The following is an 11,194-nucleotide window of genomic DNA, read 5'->3' on the forward strand; positions in this document are numbered from 1 at the left end:
CACATCTTTTATTATCAGATAGCCACGCAATCCCCAGCCCATCCCCTCATGGAGGACTCCGCTGAACTCCAGAATCCATCGGTGACTTTAATGGCAGGCAAGCACACAGTTCGTGTGCCCCACCCCAGAATGGACGCACACACCTGACAGCCTGAGGCACAGTCCCCAGGGACTGGCAACCCAACCGGAGAGACAGAGAGTGATTTCGAAACAGGTGGTCAGAGTTCTGAGATGGAAGTTAGATTCTTCACACTACAATTCATCAGTGGAAAATAAAAGGTTTAGCACCTACATCCAAACATGCCTATCAGTAGTTTGGCTGATTTCAATCACTCAGTCATCAATATGGGACCCTCCAGGTGCCTCCCCCTCAACATCCCCCACTGCCCCCGGCCCCTCCGTGTCTGGCCCTGGGGGGATTCTGCGTGGCTGCCGGGCTGCATCCCCTGCAAGCTGGCCGGGAGGGGGCCTGCCCCTCTAAGATGGGGAGCTGGGGAACGGCCTGTACCTCTGCAAACCTAACTCCCCTGGCTCTGGGGAAGGCAAAAGGAGTGGGAGGGTGCACCTGTGGCCAGGTGAACCTGAGAGGGAGTCCACCCACAACACACATACCCACAGCCCCCTCCCTCCGCCACACACAAACGCACAATTAACAACTTAAGGAGGAAAAATGCACAGGGAATGGGCCATAAAGGGCTCTCGCCCCAGTCCACGAGGTGTGTCCATCCACCATGCAGAGGATCCAGCGAGGGGTCAGGACTGGAGTTATTTGGGCCGGTCCACTCCAAATCGGAGGGTGAACTCTTCAGCGTTCCTTCTGAACAGCTCTGGGTTCTGCGTCAGCAGGTCGGCGAGTTCCACCCGCAGGGGCTCCCCCAGGTTCGGTTTGTTCACCAGCATGTTGAGGGCCTCCAAGACTGGGGAGAGAGGCCACATCAGGACGTCAGGGCAGAGGGGAAAGCCCCAGAAGGAGGAGATGACTGCCCATTCCCAGATCCCCCCATACTCTGCAATCGCTCCTTGTGGGGGGGGCCCGAAAAGGCTCCATCTCTTAGGCTAACTCTACAACCAAGTCAAATGTCCCTCCCATTCTTGGCTGACAATACCCAAGGCCTTGGTTATATCAGTGGTTCTCAAACACCTAGTTCCATGGCTTCAGAGAAGCTTCTTACCCTGGAAGTAACTGAGATAAGTGGGGTTTCTGAGTCTCACCCCCATTTCAACAAGAACCACTCTGTTTTTCTCTGTTATACTGAGATTCCAAATAAACTTTTTTTCCACGAGCTGTCCTCCAGAGCCATTTTAGAGTCATCCAAATGAACTCGTATTTGGACAGAAGGGTTCTAAGGCTGAAGACTGAAAACCACTATACCTGATGGCCCCTCATCTTTCACAGACGCCTCTGGGAACCCAGTGAAGGCAGCAGCCCATGCCCCTAGGCACGTGTACACACGCACACATGCACAGCTCCGAGTGACAGTGCTTCACAGACCCCCGAAGCTCATCCAAGGACCACTCCTCTGCCCTCTCCCCGTGCCACCCCAGGGATCCTTGTCTCAGGGGCTTTGAGCTCCTGCCTTGGTCCACACGCAGGGCAGCATGCTGATGATGCCATAGGCTCTAGAGCTGCTGTGTCCAGTATGGCAGCCTCTAGCCACATGTGGTCACCTAAAGCTAAATTAATTAAAATTAAATTCAATGAAGAATTCGGTGCCTCAGTTGCACTAGCCACACGCGGCTGGCGACTGCAGTTCAGCTGCGGAGCATTCCCACCGCTGCGGGAAGTTCTGCTGGGCGGCTCCGCTCCAGCGTCAGCCAAGCTCTGCCAGCCGTGTGACCTTAGGCGGCCACCTCACCTGTCATATGCCTCAGTGTCCCCACCTATGAAACGAGGCTCATGATAGCATTACCTCGTGGGGTTGCTGAGGGGATAAAAATGAAGTTGGCATGTGATGCTCTTGGCACAGTGCCAAGTGCTCAATTACGTGATGGGTGTTATCATTATTAGGCCAACCCCCTCCTCGGCCATTTAGGGCACTGAGTCCCAGAAAGGAACAGAGACTTGCCCAAAGTCCACAGATGGAGCAGTGGGCCAAGCCCTTCCCCCTGGCAGCCAAACTGCCTCTGTTTCCCATGAACTATGTCAGAGTTTCTCTGTCACACCTGCCCAGGTGTAGGAAAGAGGCAGGAGCAAGTCAGCCCCTCTAGGATCACAGGAAGCATCCTTCTATCTGATGGTAAGTTCAGCTGAGACTTGCAATTTTTATCTCCTCTCTTTTGGGCTTTTCCAACTCAACATAAGCCCCATAACCTCCATCCTGTAAGCCCCGCCCAGGATCAGCCCCTGCCCCCAGGCAAGGCCCAGCCGCACCTTGGCAGGTCTTGGTGCATGGCTTCCAGTTCTCATTGCTGATGATGGGCAGGCAAACTTGGCCGTTCTCGTCCACATTGGGGTGGTAGATCTTGGTTGTGAAATTTATCTTGGGGGGCTTGAACGGATACTCCTCCGGGAAGCTGATGCGCAGGTTGAAGGCCTTAAGGTGGTAGGGAGGTTGGTCCTGCGCAGAGAGAAGGCGTCAAGCTCTCATCTGCTTCTCCTCCCCCTGCCCCATCCCAGGGTCCCAGGCACCCTCTGGTCTGCTGTCAGGAAGAATCAGGAGCAGGGATACTCCTGGCACCTGTGCCATGGATTAGCGGAAGGGTGGAATCGCAAAAGGAAGCAGAGAAGCCCGCTCCTGCTTCTGCTGTGTGGCCACGGGCGAGCCATCTCCCATCTCTGGGCCTCAGTTTCCCCATTTGAAAAATGGGTAAAGATGGACTAGATGAGCTCTAAGGACCATTCCAGCTTTAAAGACTTTGGAAGAGGAAAAGGACAGAACATCCTGTCTTCGAGAGCTGTTAGCAAGTTCAGGAGAACATCATCGTTGCGGACAAAGAAATGGAGAAAACAAGGAAATCCTGAGAATGCAGGGGCTTGGGAAAGTCAAATGGTGAAACCACTATGGAAAACTATATAGAAGTTTCTCAGAAAATTAAACACAGAATTATCATATGATCCAGCATTCCCACTCTGGGAGACACCCGAAAGCCTGAAAGCAGCGACACAAACAGGTATCCGTACGCCAGTGATCACAGCATCATTATTCACAACAGCCAAAAGGTGAAAGCAGGGCGGGCGCGGTGGCTCACGCCTGTAATCCTAGCACTCTGGGAAGCCGAGGCGGGAGGATCGCTTGAGGTCAGGAGTTCGAAACCAGCCTGAGCAAGAGCGAGACCCCCATCTCCACTAAAAATAGAAAGAAACTAGCTGGACAACTAAAAATATATAGAAAATATTAGCCAGGCATGGTGGCACAGGCCTGTAGTCCCAGCTACTCAGGAGGCTGAGGCAGGAGGATCACTTGAGCCAGGAGTTTGAGGTTGCTGTGAGCTAGGCTGACACCACTGCACTCACTCTAGCCCGGGCAACAAAGCGAGACTCTGTCGTGAAAGCAAACCAAGTGTCCCATCAGTGGATTAATGGATAAACAAAGTGTAGCATCTATATACAATGAAATATTATTTAGCCTTAAAAAGGAATGAATTCTGACACATGCTACAACATGGATGAACCTTGAAGACATTATGCTAACGCAGGAAGCCAGACCAAAACAAAAGACACACTGTATGATGCCACTTACGTGAGGTACCTAGAATAGTGAAATTCATAATATAAAATAGAAAAGTAGTTACCAGGTGCTGGGGAGAGGGAGGAATGGGGAGTTACTGTTGAATGGGTAGAGTTTCAGTATAAGGACATGAAAAGTTCTGGAGGTGGATGATGGTGCAGGTTGCACAACAATGTAAATGTAGTTAATGCCACTGCACTGTACACTCAAAAATGGCTGGGATGGTAAATTCTGTTATGTGTGTTTTACCATGGTTAAAAAAAAAACAAATTCAGGGGCTGCAGTGACTGAGGGGTTGGGAGCTGCCAGGAGCCATTAGAAGACCCTCCAGACTTCAAGCGAACTAAAGACTTCGCTGAGCACCTATCTGTGCCGCCCTGTGCTAAGGGCTTGACATGCATTAGCCTGTGCAGCAGAGGGTGGGGGTTCCACAGACCCTGGAGGTACTCTGCCTGGGTCTGAATCTTGGCTCTGACGCTCAATAGCTGTGTGATATTGGGCAAGTAACTTAACCTCTCTGTGCTTCCATATGGGGATAATAGCAAATTTCCTCATAGGGCTTATGTGAGGATTAAATGACTTATCTCATGACAAGGGCCTAGAACAGGGCCTGGCACATGGCAAGCACTGCATGTGTGAGCTATTACGGTAAGTATGAAACTCATGACTATTAGCAGCTCTATTTACAGATGAGAAAACTCAAGCTCAGTGTGTGTAAGTAACTTGCCCAGGGCCTCAGCGGCCTCACTGGGGTGGGAGCCCAGCACTGTGGACTCTGCATCTCCACGTCTCCACATGTGACCACTAGTCTGCACCCCTAGAAGGAAGAACCCCAGAACCTGGATGACCCCAATGCAGCACAGGGGCCTTCAGGCTGGTTGCAAAGCACCAAATCCTTTCAGAACCTTTGTTACTAATAAGACAGGGCAAGGAGAGTGAGAATGGCATGTGTCGTTAAGCACAGAGTCAAGGTTTTCAACAGTTCTTCCTCCTTCGCAGAAGACAAACCGGAGACCACAGTGATCTTGGGCGTGTTGAGCTAAGACATGGATAACTACCGGGCAGATACTGTCTCAGCTTTTATGGTCTCAATGATAAGAAAGGGCTGGACCTGTGAGCTAAGACAAGGCCAACGGCTGAGGCCTCAGAGCAGGATGGGAGGGTGTTTCAGTTTGGATGTTTGTCCCCCCAAACCTCACGTTGAAATTTGACCCTCAGCGTTGGAGGTGGGGGCTGATGGGCGGTGTTTGGGTCACGGGGCGGATCCCTTATGAATGGCTTGGTCCTCACAGTAATGAGTTCTCACTCTATCAGTTCCCAGGAGAACTGGTTGTTAAAAAGAGCCTGGTGCCTCCCCTCTTTCTCTTCCCTCCTCTCCTACCATGTGATGCTGCTCCCCTTCAATGAGTGGAAGCACCTGAGTCCTCACCAGAGGCAGATGCTGGCACCATGCCTCAACCATGAGCCAAATAAACCTCTCTGCTTTTGAAATTACCCAGCCTCAGGTAATCCTTTATGGCAACACTAAGTGGACTAAGACAGAGGGTATCTGTGTGTCCTGTCTGCAGGGGCTTCTTAACAGAGGAAGGCAGACAGCAGAATCATGGACCCGAGAGCTCCGGGGACCTGGCCCTGCTCTGCCTCCAGCCTGCTGTGTGACTTTGGGCTTCTCTAGGGCTCAGTTTCCTCATCTGCAAAATGAAGACATCGGACAGACTGGACAGAGGATTTCATACTGTACTTTAGGTCAGCTGAGAAACTCCTACTGCCTTCTAAGTTCTGGGTTACATAAAGTATTTTGCTATTAAAAACAAGTTTGAAAACCATTCATTTTTCATGGAGTGGTTAAGAGAGAAGACTCTGGAGTCAGCTGAATTCTAGCCCTGCCGCCTTATTCTGGGTTACCACAGACAAGTTACTTAACCTCCTCAGTTTCCTTCTCCCCAACCATAAAGGGAAGATGACCTTCCTCATCGGCTGGTTGAAAGGATTCAATATGATCTCATGTGTCATGTACTCAAAACGGTGCTCGGTCCACAGGGGACTCTCAAGAGATGGGAACTCTTACTATGAACCCCAAAAGCCTCATCCAGCTGAAACCTTCCATGATCCAGATGTGACAAGTGGGGCCACCTCAGTGAATTGAGACAGCCTTTGAGGGACAATTTTTCTCCTCACCCTAAGGACACTTTTTGGTTCTCCTTCCCCTGCTGGCCAAATCATCCTCTCCTTTATGGCTTCACCAGGCACCTTCAGGTGCCCTTAGCTGGTTATTCTGCACCAAGCTTTGGTCCTCCAGCCCTGGGATTCTTCCCAGCTAGCATGCTTCTTCAGGACCCCTGTATGGCTGAGCCAGTTCTGGGGGCACACCTCGCCATCTTGCCCTTGACAACCATTGAGATCCCCTGATTTCATAGTATTCTCCCAAATGTGACTTTTCCTAGATTTTCCTACCACCCACTTTCTTCCTTCTGACCTGCTCCTCCCACCACTTCATCATCTCAAAGCTGGTCTCACTGGAGATCTAATCAGTCCCTGTAGCTCCTTCTAGCCCAGAACAGATATCCTCACTCCAAGCCAGGTAAGTGGATTGCTTTAACACAGTAGGCCAAGGAACTTGACAGAGTCCCCAGTGCTGACCTGACTCAAGCCTTTCTCCATGTTTCTGGACTACAGTTCAGGTGGAAGAGAAGGTGACACAACCGAGGCCACTGCACTGTCAGTGAGAAGTCCAAATCCTAAATAGTAAGATGAATTGCTCTCTTGATGTTCCAAAGAGCTTTGACTAACAAAAAGCTCAAGTGTCTTAATTTTTATTTCCAAGTAACTAAAAGTTGAATATATGAAATTCAATACATGAATTTCTCAAAGAAGGCATCTTTAGTCACTAATAATTGTATGACAAAGGAGAGATCCTACATTTTGATAGGCAGGAATACTGCTTTCAAAGGGAGATTTTTATCAAGATGATATCAAATAACAAATGGAGAAAAATGAGAACAATAGAGACGAGCTAACTGTGTTATCATATGTAACAGTAATTTTCTGAAATAAGATCTTTAAAAGAAAACAAAATACATTTTGGGTTTAGGGGAGCAAATTCTACTAACTGTGGAAACCTGGAAGTTTATCCCTGGCTTTGACAAAGATCCAAGAGATCTTTATTTCTTCTTCTCTTTGATGCTGTTTGTCTGCTGAAGCCTCTATGGTGGGCTTAGTGGCTACTGGTTTGAGGAAGGGGTGTACTACTAAGTCCAAAAGTCTTTTAGCATCTTCCTCAGTCTGCCAGGACCTCCGAAGCAATCAATCCAGAGAGACCCCTTCCACCAATGATAACCTTCAATAAAAGGACCCTAAGGCAGGAAAAATTCTTGCCTAGTCCTAACCCTCTCTACCCACGCCCCTGGCCCAAGTCATCCCCAATCCAAAGCCATGATCCCAGTGGAGGACACTCACGGGCAGGAGGAGAGCGTGCCACACCAGGACATTGGCGTCATCGCTGAACAGGTTCCGCAGGTATTGGGGAGGCTTCTTCTGAAGATCTTCCAGCTCCTGCAGAGGGCACAGCAAGTGGCAGTTGGCCTTAGGTCCTCCCCCTTGCACCAGTCACAAGCTGTCCCAGGTCTAAAACAGGACAGCCCAGGGCCAGCAGCTGGCAAAGTCAAGGCCCCCATTCACTGTGCACTTAGTGTAAATCTGGCACAGCGCTAGGCGCTTTAAGTAAATTACCTGATTTTGGTCACACCACAACTCTGTAGGTGCTAGATGTAGGGAAGAGATATTACTCCAGATGTTAAAAGTTGGGAGTAAACTCTCTTAGGAACTTTTTTTCTCCTGAAAGCAAAATATTTAACCTCTGTTCTCTTGCCTTCTTCCTAGAAAGTCACTAGGTCCTAATTACCTCCCTTTCTTCCTCCCTCTCTTCCTTCCATATGCATCCATTGAGAATCCACAGCAAAGACATCACCCCACACCTTCAAACTCTAGCAGACCAGGGCTGGGGAAGGGAAATTACTCAGGAAGACCATACTGGAGAAGAACTCTACACACCAAGCAAAGAAACAAGGGAACAAGAGTGACTCCCCTTCCTAGAAATGTGGCCCATTCACCTGCACATCACTGAATTCTCCCAACAGCCATTTACTGAGCATCCTCTACTGACACTGGTTAGGACAGGACCCAGCCCCCAAGAACTTCATTGGAGTAACAGAGCAAATGTGAATGTGATTATATAAATAACATGTGTGGATACACAGTAGGGAAGGAGACCAGAAGGGAGCAGGAAGGTTTCACAGGTGTGCACTGTGAGCGGGGCCATGCAGAATGAATAGGAGTCTACCACGCAGAGAAGGGGAGAGACACCAAGGCAGGGGGCCTAGTTAGGGCAAATGCGTACAGTGTGACCTGTGCAAAGTTAATAGTTATTACAGGAAAAGAGTTCCATGCTCAAGTATGTTTGGGAAAACTAGGCTAAAGAGGTTTCTTCACTGTAGGACTTCCCAGAGCCTCTGATATGCTATTGTGTATGGGGCCTCTTCAAGACGTGAGCCCACAGCATGCAGTACTCCTCAAATGTATGTGACCAAGGAAACCTGCTCCTCTTTTGGGGTCCATCTTGAAGGACTACAGACCTTCTTTGTGGGAGGCAGATAAAAAGACATTCAAGGGCAGATCACATTCCTCTGGAACAGTCAATGGGTGTAAGCCAGTGGTTCTCAACTGGGGGCATCTTTACCCACCAGGAAACATTTGGCAATGTCTAGAAACACTTTTCATTGTCACAAATGGGGGGAGTGCTACTGACGTCTAGTGAGTAGAGGCCAGAGACACTGATAAACATCTTGCAAAAAATTATCTGGCCCAAAATGTCAATAGTGACAAGGTTGAGAAACCCTTGTGTAAAGAGAGGCAGAGAGAAAGCTCCCCAAACCCAGTCCACAGTTGGGGAGGGGCCCTTCAACACTGTGGACCATCTGAATTTCCTCTGTCCCCACCCAACATATAAGGACACCTCATTGCCTCCTCCTATCTCTCAGCTTATATTCCATTTCTGTTAGCCAACAAATTCCTTCTGGTGCCTTCTGCCCAGAGTCTATGGCCCCTCATTTATCTTTACCCCAAACTAGAAGCATCTGCTATTGGAATTCCTGATTTCAGGATTATCTGTGACTCTTTGACAAGAATGAAGCCCAAGGTAGAACAAAGAAGATCTGGAATAGACATTTTCCTGACTTTACTATAACCAGGAACACTTGGACTTTATCTGTGATAGTTGAGTTCTGCCAAAACTTTCCCAAAGCCTGAGGAAGTTGAAACCCAAGCCAGGACACACAGCTCTTTCCTAAGGCCTCTTAGGAAATCACCTGACTTCGATGAACAGAAAATGAAAGGAGAGAGGCCATTAAAAGAGCCTGCAGGCTAGAGCCCCAGGAGCCCCATGGGGCTCAAATTTCAGCCCCATCTCTCTCTACTGAGTGACGCCAGACAACCAAGTTATCTTCTCTGTGCCTCAATTTCCTCATCTGTAAAATGGGGGTACATCACTTATCTCATAGCATAGAGTTGCTGTGACCATTAGATGAAAAATAATTGATGAAAACTGCCTGGCATTTAATGGAGCCAGTACGATAAATACTGCCTCCCCCTCTTTCCCACTTGGCTGGAAAGACCCTCTGGCCCATGTTTCTGCCAACCTGCAGATTTCAGTTCTGGGTCAAGCCCGCTCTGGGTGGCCCAGTCTGAGACCATTTTCTTCTCAGAGGCTGAGAGTAGCAGGCACCCCCTTCACCCCGCGAGCCTGCCCTTCCTATCTGCAGATTGAAGGGGAACCCTTTCTCTGAAGATCAGAGGCGTACTTCTGAGACACACAAAGCCTGCGGGGTGCCAGTACCACCTCGCCGGGATTTCTCTTCCTCCCCATCTATCTCCATTTCCTGCTACACCCCGGGTTTTCCCACCTCCTGGGGGAAATTGCCCCTCCCCATCCTTCCAGACCTTATTTCAAATTATGCCCCTAATTGGAATGAAGGCTCAAAGAACGCAGGATTTTTGGTCATCTCTGTCTCCCCTACTTCCTAGAACAGGGCCAGCCCATGTAGACATTCAACATTTATTGAACCAATGAATACAAGCCACCTACTCCAGGAAGTCTTCCAGGTCAACCTCGGCATCTTTTCCTTCAGAGAATACCCAGGCAATTTTGCCCCCAAATTCTAATCAGCATCCCGTGCTTCTCAGGACTCTAGTGATGAAGGCATCAAATTATGGGATAGGCCATGGGTTATTCCAAGGCAAGGACCTTGCCCTGGTCATCTCTTTCCATAACCCACCCACCCACCACCAGCAGCAGAACGCCTGGCACCAAAATGCCAAGGAACCCTTCCTGCACTTGAGACACGTTCAATTGTTATCATAAGTTTCCTGCAGGAGAAATGAAACTGAAACCAGTTTGGGGGAGCCGGCTCATCTTCACCCCCAGCACAGCTCAAGGAGCTAGCGACATCTCCGGCCCCAAAACTGCAGCTCTTGCCCCTCTAGCAGACCCAGTCCTCCCCTGGGGAGGGGGCGGGGATGATAGGGATTCAGCCAGCCCCGGTGCCCAGAAAAATAAATAAATGCGCTCGGAGAACCGCGGAGGAGATGGAGGGAGGAGGGGACAGGGAAGGCGGCACGAGAAAGGGCGCATCCCACTCGCGGTTACCTTGGCCACCCGCTTGCTGGCCGTCATCTCGGGACCGAGTGTGTGGCACAGACGGACTCCAGCTGGACAGAGCACGACACGCGGACACGGTGAGCCCCGCCCCGGGGACCGTACGTCCGGAAGCCCAGCCCACGCCCCGCGCCACCCGCGCGATCGCTGGGTAGACCCTCTCCCCAGCGCTCGGCTGAGACTAGAAGGCCGCCGAGGAGAGGGCTCGCTGGGGACTCGGTCCTGGGAACTCGCGCTCTTTGTCGGGAGACCCTGGCGGGCCCTGGAGCGCGCGGCGTCGCCGGGTCCCTGCGGCCCGCCGGGGGGCGCCGTGCACCAGGCTGCGAGCGCGCAGGGGGCGGTGCTGGGGTCCGCCCATCCGGGTTCCAGTCCCCGCTCCGCGGTGGGCGGCCGCTCGCGAGAGCCGAGGTCTCCGTCAGCCCCTCCGCTCCACCCTAAATACTCGCCCTGAGTAAGGGCTGCTTGCTGTGCAAACGCAGCTCCGCGACGCGTGGCTCGGCGGCCCCTCCATCACACCGCAGCCCTAACCCTCCCCATAGCGCATCCCCGGAGCCCCCGGGCAGGTCTGTTCCCTCCGTGAGCCCAGGGCCCACCTCTAAAAATGCGTGGGGGACGGCGTAGACCACACGCCCTCCAAGGACCGCTGCCTTGGGCAGTGTGGGGTCCTTTGTGCTGTCCAGCATTCGGCGGCCGACCTGCAACGACGTTCTCCCAGGCTGCTTGGTGCAGAGCACCGCAAGGGGGTGCTTTAGACCCATTCTCTTTCGCTTTGGGGGTTCGGGCGACCATCATCCAGTCCTTTACTAGGCTTAATATT

The 11,194-nt window shown here is 51.1% G+C and overlaps 1 protein-coding gene across 1 annotated transcript; it reads right to left on the reverse strand.

Moving 5' to 3' along the window:
• Positions 1-67: 67 nt before the first annotated feature.
• On the reverse strand, positions 68-10,697 carry UBE2L6 (ubiquitin conjugating enzyme E2 L6). Its single transcript, XM_045558088.1, has 4 exons — positions 10,369-10,697; positions 7,125-7,220; positions 2,372-2,558; positions 68-917 (listed from the first exon to the last, which is right to left on the reverse strand). The coding sequence occupies exons 1-4, from the start codon at positions 10,393-10,395 to the stop codon at positions 766-768; spliced, it is 462 nt and encodes a 153-aa protein (XP_045414044.1). The 5' UTR covers positions 10,396-10,697; the 3' UTR covers positions 68-765.
• Between the last annotated feature and the right edge of the window lie 497 nt (positions 10,698-11,194).

The sequence above is a fragment of the Lemur catta genome, chromosome 7 (genome assembly GCF_020740605.2).
Source record: "Lemur catta isolate mLemCat1 chromosome 7, mLemCat1.pri, whole genome shotgun sequence".
NCBI classification, from domain to species: domain Eukaryota; kingdom Metazoa; phylum Chordata; class Mammalia; order Primates; family Lemuridae; genus Lemur; species Lemur catta.